Below are 22312 nucleotides of genomic sequence, written 5' to 3' on the forward strand. Positions count from 1 at the left end.
CTGGGGCACGTGCCCCAGTGAAAATCTGCTGTGCCCCAGTAAAATCTCAAGTTTGAGTTATAATTTACTTTGATAATCCCGAAATAAAGACATTAAACTATATGCAACAACTGAATTGACGCTTCTAAAAGCAACGCAGTTTATTGGAAGACTATGCACGCAGATAGGCTATCTATACCCGCGTGCCTGTGTATTTTACGGGAACGCAAACGTCGTACAGCCTTTTGCGCAGAAGTACTTGGTTACACAAGTTTGTATAGTTAATTGTGTTGTAAATGCAATTGTCAAGCAGTTTGTAATGCATTTTGGAAACAGGAGATGAGCGCCTGGTCTAATGCGCCACCTGGCTTGAGAAACCCGTTCTCAAAGACTTAATTTTAGTCATTATTTGGGTAGCACACATATTCTGAATGCCTTCAGCAGAATTCAAATTAGCCATTTTAATCTAGATTAATCTAGATTAATTTCAAGATTTAATCTAGATTAATCTAGATTAAAAAAATTAATCTATGCCCACCACTAATTTTGATATAATTGTGTGTTTTGTCCGTTGAAGCACTACTGTTGCACTGTCTGACCGACTCTGTTACATATACTCGCATTTTGACTCGCATTTGGCGCTTGGCAACTGTTAATTTTAGGCCCTGGGCTCAAGTGTCTTATATTGTTGAAATCCTTGGCTCACACTGGAGGAAATTTGTCTGTTACCCTGGCAAAATGGTGGGTTATTTTGCATTTTTTGAAAAAACTACTTTTGCAAACTAGTCCTAGGTTATTCGCCCGATCGGAACCAAACCAGATCAGGAAGATTCTCTAGAGAGTGAATATCAATAATTATGAAATGTTGAATTTTCAAATCTCTGTTGCAAAGGGACGCCAAAACATTCAAAAGGGGGAGGGCTGGCTTTACTAAAACAGCTATAATTTTTAAACGGAAAGAGATATCTTTGCCAACGCATATGTAAGAGCTTAAGAGAGGTTATTAGGGGGCAATCGGAACGAAACTTGGTGGGCATGTTTGACTCACGACCCTAAAGGTCTGTGAGAAATTTGAAAGAAATCAACCGCTTGGAATATCACATTTTTCAAGGGTGTAAACAATTGTATATTGCGTTGTTTTCCACACATACACACGATATTCATATAATATGATATCTCCTCACTCCTTAACTTTGCCTCTAGAACCAATGCTGTCAATCAAACCATTCGTTAAATGCTTCAGAAAATGTAAAATACCTATTTTTTGCGAACTAGTCCTAGGTTCTTTACTGAAATTTACCCTTTTAATTTAGATAAGGGGTCTCTTTAAAACCCGATGCACATGACGCAGATCTGATACATCGGATTTTCTCCCAACTCTTTACGGTCATTTAAGACTATAACTCATTTATGACTACGTTTACAAGGTAACTAGCCAAAACTGTGCATTTTGATATAATTGTGTGTTTTCGTCCGTTGAAGCACTACTGTTGCACTGTCTGACCGACTCTGTTAGATATACTCGCATTTTGACTCGCATTTGGCGCTTGGCAACTGTTAATTTTAGGCCCTGGGCTCAAGTGTCTTATGTTGTTGAAATCCTTGGCTCACACTGGAGGAAATTTGTCTGTTACCCTGGCAAAATGGTGGGTTATTTTGCATTTTTTGAAAAAACTTCTGCAAACTAGTCCTAGGTTATTCGCCCGATCGGAACCAAACCAGATCAGGAAGATTCTCTAGAGAGTGAATATCAATAATTATGAAATAAATGTTGAATTTTCAAATCTCTGTTGCAAAGGGACGCCAAAACGTTTGAAAGGGGCAGGGCTGCCTTACTAAAATAGCTATAACTTTTGAACGGAAAGAGATATCTTCACCAGTGCATATGTAAGAGAGGTTAACGGGGCAATCGGAACAAAACTTGGTGGGCCTGTTTGACTCGTGGCCCTAAAGGTCTGTGAGAAATTTGAAATAAATCAACCACTGGGAATATTGCATTTTTCAAGGGCATAAACAACTGTATATTGCGTGGTTTTCCACACATACGCACAATATTCATTTCATACCTCGCTCCTCAACTTTGCCTCAAAAACTAGTCCTAGGTTCTTCAAAAAAAAAAAAAAAAAAAAAAACTCTCTAGGTCAATAATTATCAAAAAATTATTAAATTTAACCCTTTGGGAAGCTATAACGGGGTAATTTAGAAAAGGGGTCTTATCAAATATGCCTAAAAGCCTGTAAAGCCTAAACAAAAACTCAAAACTTCACAAAACCTGGTGAGCACATGCAACGGGTGATACTAAATAACCATGCAAAAGTTTAGTGAGATCGAACCACGCTTTAACAGTCATAAGCATTAAAAAAAACCCATAATATTTCTATGAAAAATGACCTGGATTTGCCAAAAATGTTTTTCTTATCATTGATTTGGGTTGTTACAGAATATGTAATATCTTTTTTTCATATGTGCTGAAATGCCTGAAAGCGTTTGAGCCCAGGTAATTGCTGCTTGCAGCTATATTACATATTGTTACTTTTCTCCCCGGTTGTCATGACCAATCAAGTTCATCATTGTGATTACTTAATTAAACTGACAATCTTTCTGTTCTATAAATTTTCTGTTGCTGGTTTCTCATTGTAATTCAGTTACCAAATTTACCAATTTATCAGTTACCAATTTTTAATTACCTGATCAAAACGAAAAGAAAAAAAAGTTTTAAATTTTGATTTTATATATAATAATGTTTTAAAATAACACAAAACAAGCATTAAAATAAGGTAAAACAACTAAAAATCTATTAACAAACTAAAAATCTATCGATTTTCCTATTCACACTTTAACACTTTTTCCTTTGGAAAAAAAAAACAAAACAAAAAAAAAAAGGTTTTGCACGGTTTTGAAAACCATCAAGTATTTTAAAAATAATTGATACAAAAATTATACATACATTTATACATTATTTATAATAAATAAAATCTTATAAATGTTGGACATATTTTGTAAATACATTTTAGAGTTAAATTATTAGTAAGTGTGATATCATGTATTTACAAACATGAAAAAGAGTTGGTTACCTGAAAAGTAGGCTATTCAACTCTTAATATTCTAAAACTTAATTTAAGATTAAGATTAAGTTACTTATTTTAATCCAAACACTTGTTTCTGTAAATTAAACAAACAAACAAAACGTTTTGAAAGCAAAACGAGCTTTTAAGCCATGGCTAAACAGCTTTGTATTAAGATTTATTTGTTTCTGCATGAGTATGATATGACATCAGTGATAAAATATCAATGTTAGGTTAAATCTGACATTTCAATCTAATTAATTATTTATGTATTATTATTAATTATTATTAATTATTTATTGTTATTAATTTTATTATTAGTTATTTATTAAATTAGATATTTTAATCTAATGAGCTCGATTATTATGGTTTAGAATCTAAAACTAAACTTTAGATAGAGTAGAACGCACGTTGGTTACGCAGTAAACGGTAGGAGGCGGTATGTTTCAGTGGCGCTCCATCCGCCAGTATCTCGTAGAAGAAGAACAACAAAGAAACCCTGAAAACACTCGTGGCTGTGTACAGGTCAGCAAGTCGCTTCAAATAATTGTCTATTTGAGCTATGTACTAAAATGTTAGTATGTACGTCATGTAGTATGACTCTACAAACGCCTTGAACATTTACGACACTGAAAGAAAAAAGACAGGCAACAGTTAACCAACGGATTTTGTTCCCATGAATATAATGTTTGACCTAAAGTGTGAAAGCTCTTCAGGTGAAGAGGAAGAGACGGAGGGAGGAGAGTCCAGTCTAACAGCACAAATATCCAGGTGTGCGAATGTGACACAAGCGGATTTAGACGAATTAGAGCACAACCGGAACGAATCTAGTACTGTAAAGCAAACAGTATGGGCTGTGAACTGTTTTAAAGCCTGGTTGCGTGAAAAGCAGCTGACGATCGACTTTAAAACCGTCGAGAAGTCAGAGCTAAACCCGGTGCTCCGGGAGTTTTATGGCTCTATTCGGACAAGCAAAGGAGAGCTGTACGGAATCAGCAGCTATGTCGGGCTTCGAGCTGGATTGAATAGGTTCATGAATGAGCCTCCCATCAACCGTGCTTGGAATCTGATGCAGGACACCGACTTCAGGGCCGCCAATAATGTTTTTAAAGGCGTCGTTAAGCAGATCCGACGCTCCGGTAGAGACATAACAACACATTACCCGCCGATTTCACCTGAGGACCAGCACCAACTCAAACATTCTCCTGCACTGGACCCTGGAAACCCAAAAGGCTTGTTGAATAAGGTCTGGTATGACATCCAGTTACATTTTGGACTCAGAGGTAAGGAGGGCAACCGACACCTGCAACCAGACTCGTTTGCTTTGAACCGAGACCCAAATGGATTCAAATACTTCACGATGGCATTAAACGAGGAGGCGAAAAACATACAGGAAAAGGACAAGAAAAACCGTAGGACTATGTATGAAGAGCCCGGCAATCCGCTGTGCCCTGTTGCATCTCTGGAGAAATATCTGAGTAAAATCCCAGCCGACGCAAAAGCGCTGTATCTGCAGCCCAAAAGGACGTATGTGATCTCCGACGAGATGTGGTATACTTCATTTCCTCTGGGAGTCAATTATCTGTCCCAAATGCTGCCCAAAATATGCAAAGAAGCCGGAATGAGAACGACCTACACTAATCACAGTCTGAGGCTCACTGCCATCCAAAGACTGACTGAGTCGAGAGAGATTGTGGCGGTATGTTTGCAGAGGTATGTTTAGTATGAAAAAGCAAAATGTTCAGAATGTAAACAGTAGTGAGTCCCCTCCAAGTGTTATTCGTAAAAAGGTGAGTTTCTGGTATAGAATGCTTATATTTCGTATAACAGCATTTGGCCTGGAATGTCTCACTCTGCTTGTCTGTTGTTGCTTGGCAACACAGTCATAAACCTAAAGAACGTTGCACTGGAACGCTAACTGAAGGCAACGATAAACAAAATGTGTGTGTGAAAACAAATTATTTGGCATTAAAAGCAATGGTTCATACGGAATTGAACGTTCTGACATCATTTACTCAAATTCTTGTTCGTTCTTCTGTGGAACGCAAAATATATTTTGAAACCGTTTGAACAACATTGTTTTGGACCCCATTGACTTTCATTGTATGGACAACAGTTGAAAAATGTTCCACTGAAGAAAAGTCATTTAGGTATTGAACGACATGAACACAATTTTCTGAGTGAACTACAGTACTTACATATTAGGCACCTTGATATTTTTTTCCCCAAGTACATTTTACCAATTCCAAACCACATCTAAATAACTATTGGGTCATTCCATGTCAACTCAACCAGAGGTACCCAGCTCAAATTTTTGATTTTGCTAATATTTATTCTGAAGAAAGATAGAAATGCATAGTGATGAAAGCCAAAATATTAAATGTCATGGATGAGTATTTACTGAGTAATCCACTATTTTGTAGAGGGAGGTCAAAATGGCAATTTTCACCTTAGATTCAAAGTCAAGTTACAGGGGGGTAAAAATTACTTCAGAAAGATGGCAGCAACATTATCTTATTTTTACACAGAGTTCTATTAGTAAAATCTGTTGACTTTAGCAATCCTTGTTGCATTATGTGCCAATGGTGACCATTCAAAAATGGGAAAACAGCACTTTTCACGTTTTTCTTTAAATATGCAACCATGACATTTAACATTTTGGCTTTCATCGCAATGCATGTCTATCTTTCCTCAGAAAAAAAATATTAGCAATATTAGAAATCAAAAAATTGAGCTGGGGAAGTTTTTGAAATTTGGTTGATTTGACATGGAGTGACCCTATTAATTTTATATTTTAACATTTATAAATGATATATAATTGTCCATGAAGGCTGGAAGTAAAAAAAAACAAAAAACATTTATATTCAAGTCTGCATAATTATTAGGCACGTTTTCTTTTACAGATAAAATGAGCTAAAAAAAAGATTTAACTGAGAAGGATGCATACTAGAATTTGCAGAGTTAAAGGATTAATTCACATTCAGAACACAAATTTACACACAATGTACTCACCCCCTTGTCATCCAAGATGTCCATGTCTGTCTCTCTTCAGTCGTGAAGAAATTATGTTTTTTTGAGGAAAACATTTCAGGAGTTTTCTCCATATAGTGTGCTTGTGAGTTTGAACTTCCAAAATGCAGTATAAATGCAGCTTCAAAAGGGCTCTAATTGATCCCAGCTGAGGCATAAGGGTCTTATCTAGCGAAACGATAGGTCAGTTTCCTAAATAAATTTATATTTATACACGTTTTAACCACAAATGCTTGTCTTGTCTAGCTCTGCGATGCACATGTGTACTCTGTGTGCACTCCAGTTCAAGACCGTTAGGGTATGTCGAAAAACTCCCATCTCATTTGCTCCTCCAACTTCCTACATTCCTGCAGAAGTACCGACCAAGTGTTTACAAAGTGAATGTGCAAAGAAGATCAAACACCTTTTACAAAAAAAAAAAGGTAAAACAGTGATGTAGGACGATTTTGAAGTTGGAGGAAAAAATGAGATGGGAGTTTTTCAATACTCTAACTGTATTGAACCAGAGCGCGCAGAGTAGGCAGGCACATCACAGAGCCAGACAAGACGAGCATTTGTGTTTAAAAAGTGTATGAATATTTATTTAAGAAAATGGCTGATCGTTTCTCTAAATAAGACACTTATTCCTCAGCTGGGGTTGTTTAGAGCCCCTTGAAGCTGCATTTAAACTGCATTTTGTAAGTTCAAACTCGCTGGCACCGTTGAAGTCAACTCTATGGAGAAAATTCCTGAAATGTTTTCCTCAAAAAACATGATTTCTTTACGACTGAAGAAATAAAGACATGAACATCTTGGATGACAAGGGGGATCTTGGATGACAACATCTTGGATGATGTTATCTGTAAATCTTTGTTCTGGAAGTGAACTAATCCGTCAAAGCATGACCACTGGACAACAAAATGCTCATAGGATTTTAAATGCACAACGTGGAGGCAAAGAACCATCTGACGCGAAGTGCATGTAAAATCAGTTAATGCACAGCAAGTCATTGATTATCCTGCTTGTTCCAAGTTATATACAAGTTAAAACTAGTATTGCTCTTTGCAGTGCAGTATTTGACCGAATGTGTAAAAATGACAGTTATTTTGGTCAGTGATGAAACCGACTTGGAGCTACCTGTACATTTAACGGTTTTACTGCATACCTGCCGGCCAAACAGAATCGAGTATTCAGACAGACCATGGAATAAAGACAGATAAATTGAGAGTGACCCTTGAAGGACCAGCATCACATCTTCTTGTACCACTCTTTCAAGATTTTATCTTCCAAAATCTGGCACTAAGTTAATTTTTAGTCTGTCTCCTATCCTAAAAAGTCTGTCTAAACTTCCAAAACTTACTGCCAGATTCTGGAAGATACATTTTTGAAAGAGTGGTACAAGACGATGTAATGCTGGTCCTTCAAGATTCACTCTCAACTTATCTGTCTATGAAACGTATAACATGTATGAAGTGTGTTATTCTTAGTAAGTGAGGGTAATTTTTTTTTTTTAGGATTCTTACCTAACCTAAGTCTCTGAGAATCTGACACATTGCACTTCTGGAGTCTCCAGGTAGGTTGCAGTTCTGAAAAATGGTGGCGCTGGAGACTAAATGGCTCCTGATGGTTTCACACCTAATTCTTCACCCTAATTCTTAATTCTTTTGCCGTGTCTTTTCTTCTCCGCCTGTTCTTTTTGTTATGTTTTTTGGTGTCCAATGGTCATGCTTTAACTTTGCAAATTCTAGTATTGCATCCTTCTCATGGCATTTAATCATTTTTGACTTTTCAGTCTGAGTTAAATCAGTTTTCTTGGCTCATTTTATCTGTAAAAGAAAACACCTAATAGTTATGCACACCTGAATATCAGGAGTTTTTCACTTCCAGCCTTCACGGACAATTATATATCACTTATATATGATTAAAAAATTAGTAGTTATTAAGATTGATGTGGTTTGGAATTGGTAAAATGTGCTTGGAAAAAAAACATATGACCAGAATATCAACATGTGCACACACTGTATTTCTTTACCCTGTTTATTAAACTTTTGTTCATAAGTGTTCACACACCCCTTTCCACTTGTCATATAATCTAAAGCAGGGGTTTTCAAACCTGTCAAGTCAAGTCAAGTCAAGTCACCTTTATTTATATAGCGCCTTTTACAATACAGATTGTGTCAAAGCAACTGCACAGTATTTAAACAGCACAATAGTGTGTAAGTAACGCATTATTGTAACAATCAATTTTCAGTTAAAGGCAGTTCATCAATGAATTCAGTGATATCATCGTCAGTTCAGTTCAAATAGTATACGATATCGCTGGAAAGCGTCCCCAACTAAGCAAGCCAGAGGCGACAGCGGCAAGGAACCAAAACTCCACAGGTGACAGAGATGGAGAAAAAAACCTTGGGAGAAACCAGGCTCAGTCGGGGGACCAGTTCTGTCCTGGAGCCTCCCCTGCCCTGCACATTTTGCTTGTCTCTCTCATCTAATACACCTGATTCAAATCATCAGCTCATTAGTAGAGACTGCAAGACCTGAATTGGGTGTGCCTAATAAGGGAGACATACAAAATGTGCAGGGCAGGGGAGGCTCCAGGACAGGTTTGAAAACCCCTGATCTAAAGCAAATGTAGCAAACACAGACAGGTGGAGAGGCCCGATAAGCAAGTGATACAAACAGTGAAACTATCCAGTGCTGTCATACCAAATATTCACACTTTTGGAAGTAGTAATTAAACATGTCATGTATACTAAATATAAAAAGTGCAATTATGATAGTGTTCTCTTGCAGTGTTCCAGTTGAGATTACCTCCCAGTGGCAGCAGCAGCCAGAATCTACTCCATACTCACCAAGCAGTGAAGTTGACTCCAGCTCTGCAAGGCAGGAGAGTCCCGTGAGCAGCCACGGTTGGGTGAAACGGGAACCAGAGCCTGAAGTTATAAACTCTGAGGCTGTCACAGAACCCGAGAAGCACAACAATCTGAACAGTGCTATCACTAGTATGACATGTTTTCATTTCATGAGAATCCATGTCAGAGAGCTCACTAGGATTCAGTGATGGGACATAAATTTCTTTTTCTCAGCAGTGGTACCTTCAATGGAGGGTTTACCCAGCAGTGTTATGCTGACCATCACCAAACTTCAGTGCCTACTGGAGAGCAAACAGGAGAGGATTGAAGCTCTGGAGAGACAGGTGCAGGACCTACAGGAGGATCGCAGGTTCCTCCGCTCACAAATCGAAAATCTCACTGGCGCTCGCTTCGTTTCAGTGCCTGAAGGTGTGGTGGAAAAACATCTACGACAGGGGTGCCCAGTCCTGTTCCTGGAGATCTACCTACCTGCAGACTTTAGTTCCAGCCCTGCTCCAACACAGCTGTCTGTATCATCAAGTGCTACCTAAGAGATTAATTAGCTGGTTCAGGTGTGTTTGATTAGGGTTGGAGCTGAACTCTGTAGGATGGTAGATCTCCAGGAACAGGATTGGGCACCCCTGATCTACAACATCTTGAGACCTGTCTTATAATGAATTTTAGAGTTACCTTTTGCGGTAAAGATTTATGTATGTATGTATTTATGAAGGGCTTGGTGTGTGTCGGCTCGTAAGACCTTTGTTCATCTTCGTAACACAAATGAAGATCTTTCTGACCCTGCATAGACAGCAACACAAATACCACAAAACAAAAATAACGACTTGATTTTACAATTGCTTCTCTTCCATGTCAGTGTTCGACGTGCGTTCACGAGAGTACCACGATGTATACGTGTGGTGCTGCTTATGCAGGAGCTGCCGTTCTAATGTTATTTTTGTTTTCTTTGCGACACAAAATCATATTCTCGTAGCTTCAAAAAATTAGGGTTGAACCACTGATTTTACATGGACTATTTTAACAATGTCCTTACTAACTTTCTGGGTCTTGAACATGGTAGTTGCATTGCTATCTATGCAGAACATCTTAATTTGTGTTGCGAAGATGAACAAAGGTCTTATGGGTTTAGAATGATATAAGGGTGTGTAATTAATGACAGAATTTTCATTTTTGTGTCTATCGCGTTAAACTATCACTTTAAATCTTCAAAATGTTGTTCATGTGTTCTTGTTTACTACTGTTCTCTGATGCTGCAGCGAGCACATCAGTGTTCTCTGAGTCCAGGTCACGGAGAAGGCGGCGTAGGAGCTCGTCCAGCTCATATGACGACGATGAGAGCATCACTGATGTATCTTCATCTGAAGAGTCAAGCAGTGTCAGAAAAAAAAGACGCCACAAGAAGAAAGCGAAAAGAGGTATATAAGTAGCACTTTTACAGTAACAGTTGCGTATCTGGATTGTGCATAAATTTGCCTTAGTTGTGCAAGATACCTTGTAGAAAGTAGCATTGATTTAAATCCTTTTTTTGGAATTGAGATTGAGTATGGTTTGTTAAGATAGGAGAATATTCGACCAAGATACAACTATTTGAAAATCTGGAATCTGAGGGTGCAAAAAATCTAAATATAGAGAAAATTGCTATTGAAGTTGTCCAAACGAAGTTCTTAGCAATGCATATTACTAACCAAAAATTAAGTTATGTATTTATGGTAGGAAATGTACAAAATATCAACATGAAACATGATCTTTACTTAATATCCTAATGATTTTTGGTGTAAAAAAATCAATAATTTCCTATCATGCATTTAAAATCCTTTAATGCAAGGCAAACCGTTGATTATCCCGATTATTCCATGGTCATTTGCATGGGGCTCTTTGCAGTGCAATATTTACCAGAATGGGTACAAATGACAGTTTTTTTTTATTTTTTTATAAAAATTCAAAAATAAATTGTAGTGCCATTTATTTTAAATGCTATGTCTATAACAAGCTTATTCAAAATGAAACTTAAACTTTAGTGGAAAATTTAAACCTCTCATTTGGCATGAATTGTTTCCATAAGTAAATCCTTAGATTTGGTTGCTAAACTATTATTTATTATTCGTGTCCGAATATCTACTAACAGCATCCTTCACATACACAAAGTGTAACATCACAGCATGGCGATGCTCATGCTGACCGGCAAAACCTACTTTGCATGTTTAGTTGTCTCATTAAGTTTGATAATAAAGAGGTTGTGATGTCAAGTTTGCAATGCTAGAACTGATATGTTGTGTGCACATGGAAGGCACCGGCGTGAACACTTGGATTCCTTATATCAGCGGAAACATGTGATATCCATCAGATAAGAGCAAAACATTTTATTTGTGTACCTTCAGAATAACAGTGAAATGTACTTTTGTAAAATAAAAAAACAAACTAAATGCGCTTGCCGTCTTGGTCTCTGTGAATCTCTTCCTGAAAAGAAGAAAAACTCTTTTCTATTTTCTAGGCTACTTGTCACACAGACATGAGAGACATTTATAGAAACCTTTTACGTGCAGCAAGTGTTTATGTTTTGCTTATTTGACATGAAATTCATTAAGTTATTTTGGAATATAAATCATAGCACTTTTCAGAAGATTAAAAAAACGTGAGTTGTAGTCCGGAAAATACGGTATTGCAAATTATTTTGCAGACCCCCTAGCTTTGTGTCACAGACCCCAGTTTGAAAACCCCTGATCTAGGCTTTTTTACTAATAAAAATAACGGGAAACGTTGACGACAAGTTAATGTGTGCACAGCGCAGTCTGCAATCTCTGACCTCTCTCTCTTATTTTTACCCATTCGGTAAAATATTGCATTGCAAAGATCAATACTATGTGTAACTTATATATAACTTGGCAAATAACCATGGAATAAGCAGGATAATCAATGGCGTGCCATGCATTAAAGGTTTTTAAATGCACTTAACAGAGGCAACCACACTTCGCTCCCTGACATGCATTTAAAATCCATTAATGCGTGGCAACCTGTTGATTATCCTTTGCATATGTGTGATAGTTAATATTACTTATATAAAAAAAAGCTTGAATTAAAAAGCCCAGATTTAAAATTGGTTTTGAGCTGCATTTCGATCTCTTCCCAACAGGTTCTGTTCCACACCGTGACTAGGTTTTGATCAACCTTTATCAAGAAGAAAAGCATGAGTAGGGCTTTCTGCCCAAGTGCGTCACTGAAGTTCACAGGGCCCGGGACAGTTTTTTTTACAAGCGAGCCTCCATATGCCCAGGAGCACAGTAGGTATGCCATAAAGGACCTAATTTGGGCCCTCCATCTTATGGCCTGTGACAGCGCTCCTGGTTGACCCTCCCTGAAAAGTTCCCAACACGGCCCTCATCATAGAACTGCACCAGGTTGCTAACAAATCTGTTGGTCTGGTGGGTCTGATCAGGCCTTGTGAGTCATAAGTTAGCAGTGGGAACAGCAGTTCAGTTTGTAATTCAACAACCCCAAAAAGATTTAACATGGCTTGAGCCTTGCTCAAGTGGGTTTTTGATTTGAGTACACATGAGTGAGGTCATTTTGTTGTTTTTAAACAGGTTGTTGTCAACGATTTGTCCAATGCAAACTTACATTCTTCTACTTATGTGAACGATGATTTTCATTTGAAAACCGTTATTCTAAAACCCTGAAACCATCATGAGCTAGTCTTCTGGGTTGTCCCACCAATTGATATCACATCTGAACAGTTCTTTTATGCTAAAAGAAACCTTCGCAGAAAGCATGGAGCAGAAGAAAGCTTCTGGAGAACTGCTGCTTAGCATTGCTAAACAAACAAGAGAATTCTCCATGACTAAACACTAGAGGTCGCTCTCATACCATTGTTGAATAAAAATGGTGTTGGAAGGAAATTAAGTAGTGAGTGACATTTGAAATGTGTTGTGATGCATATAATTGAGATGTTTGATCCTTGCGTCTGTTTCGTTTTTGGAAATCTCTACCAATGTTGTATTCTCACAAAATGCCACTGCATTTCTTCATGCCAGGGTTCTTCATATCTGGCCCTCAAGGTCCCCTGTCAGAATTTAGCTTCAATCTGATTTAAATACTCGTCAACATGCTAATCCAGGTCTTCAGGGATTACTAGAAAATGACAGGCTTGTGAGTTGGGTCTGGATTGGAGCTAAACTCTGTGGGACGGTGACCCTCAAGAGCCAGAGTTTAAGAACACTGTGTTTTATTTATGCTTGAAACATTGTTTTCATTCTATGGTTTTGAAATGTTTAAAAATGCCTGTTTGCCCAGATGTTTAACAATTAAAGGTGCTGCAAGACATTTTAGCCATTGTTTTAGTTGCAAGCCATCCTACATTTATGACAGCCCTGCTGAAAAAAACAGCTAAAACAAGCCTAGGCTGGTTGGCTGGTTTTAGCTGGTCAGCAGGCTGGTTAATTAGGGGTTTTGGCCACTTTTTCAGGCTGAGAGACCAGCAGCTAAAATCAGCCAAATAGCCTATAGGCTGAATTTAGCTGTTTTTTTTTGTTTTGTTTTTTTCAACTACATGGACGTGTATTCCACACTGACAATGATTTGCAACCGCAAAGCCATGGCCCTTGAAGTTCAGTTCAGATTGACAGTGTTGGAAGGGATATCCTACTCATTTCCTCCAATCAGTTCTTTTGAAGAACCCGGAAAATACATAATTCGGAGGTTGACATCCTGAATTAGACAATGCATACTCCAAAAAAAAAAAAATAATAATAATAATAATACAGGACAGCCCTATGTATGACCATACTGCTGTTTATTATGATCTTTGAATATTAATAATTCTTAAGACTTAAAAATTGTTCATTTAATTTGCCCTAGTTTATTTTGTTTCCATGATTGAATTAAAAAACGTTTAATTCTAAACAGGACCCTGGTGAAAAAAAAACCCCAGCTAAAACCAGCCTAGGTTGGTCATAGCTGGAAGGCAGGCTGGTTTTAGAGGGGTTTTGGCCACTGGGGAACCACCAGCTAAAACCAGCCTGACAAGGCTGGGAGACCAGCTAAAACCAGCTACTTCCAGCTTAAACCAGCTAAAAAGACCAGCCTAGGCTGGTATTAGCTGTTTTTTTTTTTTTTTTTGTTTTGTTTTGTTTTTTTCAGCAGGGGAAGCAGTTTAGCACCTAAATAAACTTTAGATTTGTATCAATATGATTTTTTTTTTTTTTCTGCAATTCATTTATTGACCAGGTCAAGTGTTCAGTTCACTTAACGCACTTTTCTGTCATAACAGGCATGACAAAGACGATTCCCAGTTAATGTTAAGCGCTTGACTCGAGGCTTGCGCATACTGATTCAGTCCAAATCGTGAACGAAGCGTTCAGTTCGGGTTAGTGGACGAGTTCAACCGATTTCTTGAGAAGAACGGCAAAAACAAGTCCATGACAGTTTGTGCGCTATTGTAGGAATAAACATATCTAGTTGGTGTAACCGTTCCTAAATTATAACCGGGTTCATTATGCTTTAAATCTTTGAAAAAGAAAACTTATGGAGCAGTTTGGTTTTGTATTTTATTATAATTTCTTTGAAACAAGCTGTGAAGCTGTTCTGTGTGGTGTAACCAGAGCCCCTCCTCTCTCTGGTGTAACCTAGTTGTAGGAAGGCGTGCTGCTGTCATGTGACCGTGAAACAGGAAATGGTGTCTCAGAGAGGAACCGTGCAAATTGTCAAGGTTAGTACGTCTTTCTATAGTATATAGTTTTATCTTTCTGTGAGGTGGCAGAAGTTTGTTTAGGTTTACATATCACTGCAAATGTCTTCTGGAAAACTTTGAAGGTTCATGAATCAAAATACGTTTATTTAGAGAAATGTGGTAACTGGGATGTCAAGTGGTGTAACCAGTCACTCCAATTGACACTGTAGCTCACGAACTATGGTGAATTTGTGATGATAAAAATGTAACTTAACTTCCTAGAGTCGTGTTGTTTTTAATATGTTAGCATGTTATCATCCTTCCTTAATACAGTAGCTGTCATATGTTCTGTAATATGTGATTACTATCTAAAAACGCTTACATTTATAAAATATAGTGAGCACAGTTTTGCTAACTCTTCTATTACTATAATATAAAATGGAATTGTAGTTCTACAGTTAAAGTAGTTTCAGAACAAAAATTTACAGATAATGTACTCACCTCCTTGTTATCCAAGATGTTCATGACTGACTTTCTTAAGTCGTAAGTCGAAATTATGTTTTTTTGAGGAAAACATTTCAGGATTTCTCTCCATATAATGGACTTCTATAGTGCCCCTTCCAAAATGTAGCTTCAATGCAGTCTAACTGTAGCATAAATGCATATCCCTGTGTGACTCTAGCATATTCATTCCACAGATTTTGTTTTTGAACATTAATATTGTGTTGCAACAACTTTTTTTTTTTTTTTTAAATAGATGCGACTATCAAACAATGAGAAATCAGCTCGACACAGAGCAAAGGTGAATGCTGATCCTGTTGCCAGGGCCAGATACCTTGCAAGAAGAAGAGAGAGGTGTTTGATTTTTTTTTATTCCACATATTATTTTAAATTCGAATAGCATGCAATTTACTTATTAAAATGACTTCTATCTTATACTAAATATAAAACAATAACATGTTTATATAAATATGACTTTTATTGTGTACTAAAATACCTTCTTTTTGTTTAAATTCTTAGTTATCAACGAAGAAAGAGAGAAGGAAAGACTAAACATCCTCCAGTAGCTGAACTCTCTAAGGCAAGACAGGACGAATTAAGGCAGAAATGGAGACTGTACCAGAGAAGTCGCAGAAGCAAGATTCGCGATTTACCACAGTCATCCTGGTATGTTCCCTCAGCCCGTTTTAATTGCTTGCCAACCTGATTATGGCAGTAACTATTATTTTATAGCATTTTCATCTTGTTTTTGGACATTTGTAAGCCAGTTATAATTACTGAAATGCATCTATCTAAATCTATTTGTAAAGATTTCTTTTCATCATCTTAAAAATCATTTTTTAAAGTCACTTGTTAACAATTATAAATATAAAGCAGTATTGGAATAACATACATGAATCATGCACAAAAATACCAGTATTAAAAATATTCTTAATGCTGTTTTGTTTTTGTTTTTTTGTGCATGATTCATATATGCATGTTATTACTGTTATGGCCAAAAGTTTACATACACATTACAGAATTTGCAAAATAACAGGGATCATACAAAATGCATGTTCTTTTTTTATTTAGTACTGACCTGAATAAGATATTTCACATGAAAGACGTTTACATATACCCCATTAGAGAAAATAAAAATTGGATTTATAAAAATGACTATAAGAATCAAGTGTATGTAAACTTTTAATTTGGGTCATTTTTATAATTAAACTATTATTTTCTCTTGTGGACCATATGTAAACATCTTTTATGTGAAATATGTTATTCAAGTCAGTACTAAATAAACAATAACATGCATTCTGTATGATCCCTCTTATTAAAATTATTAACATTTAGCAGATTCTGCAAGGTGTATGAAAACTTTTGACCTCAAATGTGCATAGTTTTAATTTTATGTTGATTTTAAAGTTATGCATAAAAAGAATTATGCCATGATTGTTGTATGATATTGTCCTCCTGCAGCTCTCAGGTTGAGAACTCTCATTGGCTGCAGGATTTTGCGCCATACTCTCCCAGCAGTGAAGTTGACTCCGGCTCTGCAAGGCAGAGCAGTCCAGTGAGCAGCTATAGCTGGATAAAACAGGAACCAGAGACTGTAGTAATCCAGTGGGACAATACAAACGTTCCAGTGCCAACTGCAACTGAAACAGAGCAGGACAACATTCCAAGCAGTGCCGCATCCAGTATGTGATTTGCTATTTACTGAGAATCAATGTTATTTAGCTCATTAGCATTTCCAAAAAAAAGGATGATACATACGGTACAATCCAGTGCAAAAGTTTTAGGCCACTAGTATTTTCACCAACAAAAAATGGTTTTTAATTCAGTTATTTCAATCTTTTGCTGTAATGTGTTAGGCAATTTGAGTTTACATTTCCAAACATTCATTTTGCCATTATTTGTAATAATCCAATGAGATTTTTGTTTGCACAAGGAGTCCGACAACAGTCAGTGCTCCACACAGATATCTGATCTCATCATCATCCAGTCTGTTTGGAATCACATGAAGAAACAGAACAAAATCTGTGGCAACATCTCCAAGATGCTTCAAGAAACCTACCTGCAAAGCTACAGTACTGTTAAAAGTTATAGACACTAGTGTAAAATTCTGTAAAAAATTATGTTTAAATAGATTTTATTCATCAATTAAATTTAACTAGTAACTAAATAATAAAAAAAAAAATGTTGCATTCAAAGTACACTTGCGCATAGTTTTTCAGGTAGCTTTGCAGGTTCTTGAAGCGTCTTGGAGATTTTGCCACAGTTCTTATGGATTTAGTCTGTCTCAGTTTGTTCTGTTTCTTCATGTCATTCCAGAGAAACTGGATGATGATGAGATCAAATCTCTGTGTGGAGCACTGGCTGTTGTCAGACTACTTTGTGCAAACAAAAATCTCATTGGATTATTACAATGAATGGCAAAATAAATGTTTGGAAATGTAAACTGATATTTTCTACTTACACACTACAGCAAAACTGACTTAAAGGGGTCATCGGATGCCCATTTTCCATAAGTTGATATGATTCTTTAGGGTCTTAAAGGGATAGTTCGAGCATTTAAGACATGAAGTTGTATGCAATCCTTATCAGCACTATAGTGTATACACACTGACCCACACTGCGTTCACCTCCCTGGTCAGAGTTCTGGCCGCTGGAAGTTTTTCAAGAAAGTAGTCACGGTTAGTTTCCGGGGCCTCAAAACTGTGGGTTTTTACGTGAAAAAAATATATGCGTTTCAAAGCTTGATTAATTTACATCACAAAAAACACTCCTGACAAAAATCATACCTCAGTTTTAATCGGCACTATATTCTTTCCGTTTCCATCAATCCGCGCTGCTGTCAGTTCGCACGTTCCGATCAGCTGTTGATAGCGCGACTCGCTGACAACATGTCTGACTACGAAACTTCTGATGATGAAACCAATTTTAGCACAATGTCAGATGGAACAGACGATATATATATATTTTTATATTAGACCTCGTTTCACGTGATTTCCACAGGAGTCTAAACATCAGATTGTTTACTGTACAGTTTAGACATGGGCTCTCCAGTCCTCGTGAGCTACTGTCTTGCTGGTTTTAGTTTTTCTCTGATGCAACACACCTGACTCAAATCAACGGGTTATTAGCAGGCTTGTACAGAATGTCTCATTTGAGAAAGGTGTCCTGTCATAGGAAAACATCGAGCTGCAGGAATGTAGCTCACGATGACCGGAGTTGGAGATACCTGGTTTAGACCTACCTGTATGTGACTTCAAGCACACTTAATAAACACGATGATACCGACACACGTTCCGCATAGTTACAGACAATAACAAATATAGCAAAGCATCATATTTTGTTGTGTTATATAGATTCAATTAAATTCATTAGTTATGACATTTGCCGATTTTCTCACCACATAGACAGTCGATTATTGTCGATGCTATCACTGCCCCGGTTAGAATATTCTCAGTGTAACGTTAGCCTAAAAACCGACGTTAGCTTCAAAATAAACCTGTCGTATGCGACATAAAGTTAGTAAATAGAGCTTACCCGTGGTACTGGTACAGCAGAACTCTTTAAAATCCGTTTTTTGATTTTTCCTCCTTGGTTGGGGATGTAATCGTCTTCGCTGAAGTGAGCACTGCACACACGAAAATCCTTGATACTGGATATTTTAGCTCCCGCAGAGTAGCCGATGGCAACCAGCCAAAGCTGTCTCAACTATATCAGAAACAGGAAAACGATGGAATCTGAACGGCGATCCCTGCACATTCTTGTGGTCACAACCTGGGAATTTACAAGTTCGCACCATTGTTAATTTTCTACTTTTTACGTCGTTGTCATTCGAGTGTGTAATGGAACAGCTGATCGGAACGTGCGAACTGACAGCAGCGCGGATTGATGGAAACGGAAAGAAAATAGTGCCGATTAAAACTGAGGTATGATTTTTGTCAGGAGTGTTTTTTGTGATGTAAATTAATCAAGCTTTGAAACGCATATATTTTTTTCATGTAAAAACGCACAGTTTTGTGGCCCCGGAAACTAACCGTGACTACTTTCTTGAAAAACTTCCAGCGGCCAGAACTCTGACCAGGGAGGTGAACGCAGTGTGGGTCAGTGTGTATACACTATAGTGCAGATAAGGATTGCATACAACTTCATGTCTTAAATGCTCGAACTATCCCTTTAATGAGAAGTCAATAACATAATTTGGTTAAAATTTCTCAATGGTAGTGTAAAAAAAACACTCGTTTTACTGAACGAGCTATTCTGTTGCATGTTCCTTTAAATGCTAATGAGCTCTGCTCGCCCCGCCCCTCTCTGCTGTGGGATGACGAGCCGTAATGTTTACTTTAATGTTTTTACTTTCTAAGTAGCACATTATTAAGAAAGGCAATTTACAAAGATGCATAAAAAACCCTTATACTCACTTCTGCTGTGGGTGAAGCTGCATCACGAATAATTTGCACGGACATAGACGCATATGTAGATCGGGATCGGTGCTGGCTTTCAAAAATGAAAGTAACGTTAATCCTTTGCATCTTTAGCGGCTCAGATGTCGGGAGTAAACGATTACTGCTATGTTTATTATTACTTCAATCACTCAATCAGAGACATTCTTATCTTCCCCTGCACCTGAGTCGACACAATGGTGATCGGAGTCAGACTGTTTCAGCTCGGTGAGGGATATTACTTTTAAAGATTAAACAAATACCACTGGGTGGAATTTTATCATTGTAGGGTGGTTGTGTACACAAACTGCCAACACACATTAATGTTCAAAAAACATGTTAAAGTGAGTTTGCATCCAATGACCCCTTTAAAACCATTTTTTTTTTAACTGGTGAAAATACTAGTGGCCTAAAACTTTTGCACAGTACTGTAGAGAATTGTCTTCATTAATGCACTTGGTACAGTTTTGTCATTAAACAGAGGGTTGTTTGTTTGAATCCCAGCTAGGAAATTTGGGTTGTTAAGCGAAGTCATCTCTTCTTCAGAAACATATACATGTACATAGAAAAATTGTCCTTTTTTTCTCTCTTTTCTCAGCAGCCATACCTCCGAGCATGGAGGGTTTACCCAGCAGTGTTATGCTGACTATCACTAAACTTCATTGTCTGGTGGAAAGCAAACAGGAGAGGATTGCAGATCTAGAGAGACAGGTGCAGGACCTACAGGAGGATCGCAGGTTTCTCCGCTCACAGATTGAGAGCCTCACCAACGCTCTCTCTCTTCATGTCTGTCGAGGGAATTTAGATGAAACAACTGGAAAAAGTTAATTGGAAAGTGTTCAAGTCAGAGCATAAACTTCAACTGAATGGACTCTTAATGGTCAATGGACATTTGCTATTGTTTGTTATTGTTATTTTATTATTGTTATTAATTTATCTAAATGAGATTCGAACAGTTAGGTTGTAGGAATTCAATATTTAAAAAAATATATATTATTATTATTATTATTAAGGATAGTTCACCTGCACTCGAAAACTGATTCACCCTCATGTCATTTCAAACCTGTATGACTTTGGGGACCACAAATTTTTTTGTATCTTTTGTGGCTAAATCAATCCTAAAATTATTAACTTGTTTATAAACAAGTATAAACCATTTTTTAGACTATTTATTCTAAGTCATAAAGTGAAATTGTTCAAATTTAGCGCATGACTTCGACAGACAGGATGGCTGTGTAATGAAAGTACTAAGAAGGGCAGAGGTTGCCACTGCCCTCCCGTGGTCAACAGAATCTCACGTTTTATAACATTTACATTTTTTTAACTGTGGTGAACAAATGTAAATGCAAAGTGACCTAAATGAGATTCATATGGGCAGATATGAGACTATTCCACTTGTTTTTTTTTTTTTATATGTTACATAAATGCAGTTCTGGACTACACTGTAAAAAGTTTTCACCAGTTTCAACTTAAAAACTTAAGTTTAGCAGCTGCCTTAAGATTTTAAGTTTAATCAAATTAAGTCATGGAAACTCAAAAGTTATATCAACTCATTTTTTATTGTAATAAGTTAAAATGATTTGTAGTTTTAAGCTGATTTAACTTAAAATTTTAAGGCAGCTGCTGAATTTAAGTTTTTAAGTTGAAACTGGTGAATTTCAGTTTCTGTACTCATCTTAAATAAGGATTCTTCAAATCCCCCCAAAATAAATATTATAGAAAAAATGAATTTAAATTAAATACAATACATGCATTTCATTAAAATAAAATTATTATATGATTATGGACCACAAACAACACGTGTGGCTCCCAAGTGAACAAAACCAGAGGGTTACGCACACAAATTACATTGGACAACTATTCAGAAAAAGAAAAAAAAATCCATAACCTACATTTAAGGTATAAATAGAAAAATGAATGTGCCGCTGCTGGAACAGACATACTGTATGTGTTAATGACAGTGAGGATTGCTTGGCTGTCAAAATTCTGCCTTAGTTTGTGTTTTATTGAAGAAATCAGAATTTGAGTGCAAATCTATGGTCCCGAAAACAATGGTTGTGACGTGCACAAAACATACAAATAAACTAAAAGGAGAAGTTCACTTCCAGAGCAAAAAAATGTACTGACATTCTTGTCATCTAAGATGTTCAAGTCTTCCATTCTTCAGTCATAAAGAATTTTTTTTTATTTTGTTTTGTTTTTTGAGAAAAACATTTCAGGATTTCTCTCCATATAGTGGACTTCAATGGTGCCCCGAGTTTGAACTTCTAAAATGCAGTTTCAATGCAGCTTCAAAGGGCTCTAAACAATCCCAGCCGAGGAAGAAGGGTCTTATTTAGCGAAATGATTGGTTGTTTTCTAAAACACAAATTACAGTTCATATACTTTTTAACCTTAAATGCTCATCTTGTCTAGCTCTGCGTAAACTCTGTATTCTGGTTCAAGACAGTTAGGGTAGGTTGAAAAACTCCCATCTTATTTTCTTCTCCAACTTCAAAATCATCCTACATCGTTCTTCTACCTTTTTTTTTTTTTTTTTGGAAAGGGTGTTTGATCATCTTTGCATGTTCACTTTGTAAACACTGGGTCGGTACCCAATAAGACCCGGTAAGGCTCTTCTTTCTAGGCTGGGATTGTTTAGAGTCCTTTGAAGTTGCATTTAAACTGCATTTTGGAAGTTCAAACTCGTGGGCACCATAGAAGTCCACTATATGGAGAGAAATCCTGAAATGTTTTCAGCTTTAAGCGCTGGCCACTGCTTTCTGCTGTCATAAAAGCACATTCCTTTTT

At 37.0% G+C, this 22312-nt stretch overlaps 2 protein-coding genes across 3 annotated transcripts; both read left to right on the top strand.

Annotated features, from left to right (window-relative positions):
• The first annotated feature begins 3540 nt into the window (after window positions 1–3540).
• Window positions 3541–13240, top strand: LOC141300650 (uncharacterized protein KIAA1958). Of its 2 annotated transcripts, none has more exons than XM_073830945.1 (5): window positions 3541–4757; window positions 8847–9055; window positions 9140–9334; window positions 10180–10338; window positions 12054–13240. In XM_073830945.1, the coding sequence occupies exons 1-5, from the start codon at window positions 3721–3723 to the stop codon at window positions 12074–12076; spliced, it is 1623 nt and encodes a 540-aa protein (XP_073687046.1). In that variant the 5' UTR covers window positions 3541–3720; the 3' UTR covers window positions 12077–13240. The 2 variants fall into 2 exon arrangements, with proteins under 2 accessions (XP_073687046.1, XP_073687047.1); XM_073830946.1 differs by having other exon boundaries at window positions 9143–9334.
• A 1306-nt stretch (window positions 13241–14546) lies between these two features.
• On the top strand, window positions 14547–21626 carry LOC141300932 (uncharacterized). The gene is made up of 5 exons (XM_073831217.1): window positions 14547–14624; window positions 15343–15440; window positions 15606–15752; window positions 16548–16768; window positions 20121–21626. The coding sequence occupies exons 1-5, from the start codon at window positions 14589–14591 to the stop codon at window positions 20348–20350; spliced, it is 732 nt and encodes a 243-aa protein (XP_073687318.1). The 5' UTR covers window positions 14547–14588; the 3' UTR covers window positions 20351–21626.
• Window positions 21627–22312: the final 686 nt, after the last annotated feature.

This window comes from Garra rufa, chromosome 24 (genome assembly GCF_049309525.1).
Source record: "Garra rufa chromosome 24, GarRuf1.0, whole genome shotgun sequence".
NCBI lineage: Eukaryota > Metazoa > Chordata > Actinopteri > Cypriniformes > Cyprinidae > Garra > Garra rufa.

Excerpts from the sequence above, each read along its gene's own strand:
- LOC141300650 (XM_073830945.1), top strand. The coding sequence starts at position 3,721 with ATGAATATAATGTTTGACCTAAAGTGTGAAAGCTCTTCAGGTGAAGAG. Across the intron at positions 9,056-9,139 it reads TCTGAACAGTGCTATCACTA|CAGTGGTACCTTCAATGGAG; the intron begins GTATGACATGTT and ends TCTTTTTCTCAG. Across the intron at positions 9,335-10,179 it reads CTTCGTTTCAGTGCCTGAAG|CGAGCACATCAGTGTTCTCT; the intron begins GTGTGGTGGAAA and ends CTGATGCTGCAG.
- LOC141300932 (XM_073831217.1), top strand. The coding sequence starts at position 14,589 with ATGGTGTCTCAGAGAGGAACCGTGCAAATTGTCAAG. Across the intron at positions 14,625-15,342 it reads GAACCGTGCAAATTGTCAAG|ATGCGACTATCAAACAATGA; the intron begins GTTAGTACGTCT and ends TTTTTTAAATAG. Across the intron at positions 15,753-16,547 it reads GATTTACCACAGTCATCCTG|CTCTCAGGTTGAGAACTCTC; the intron begins GTATGTTCCCTC and ends GTCCTCCTGCAG.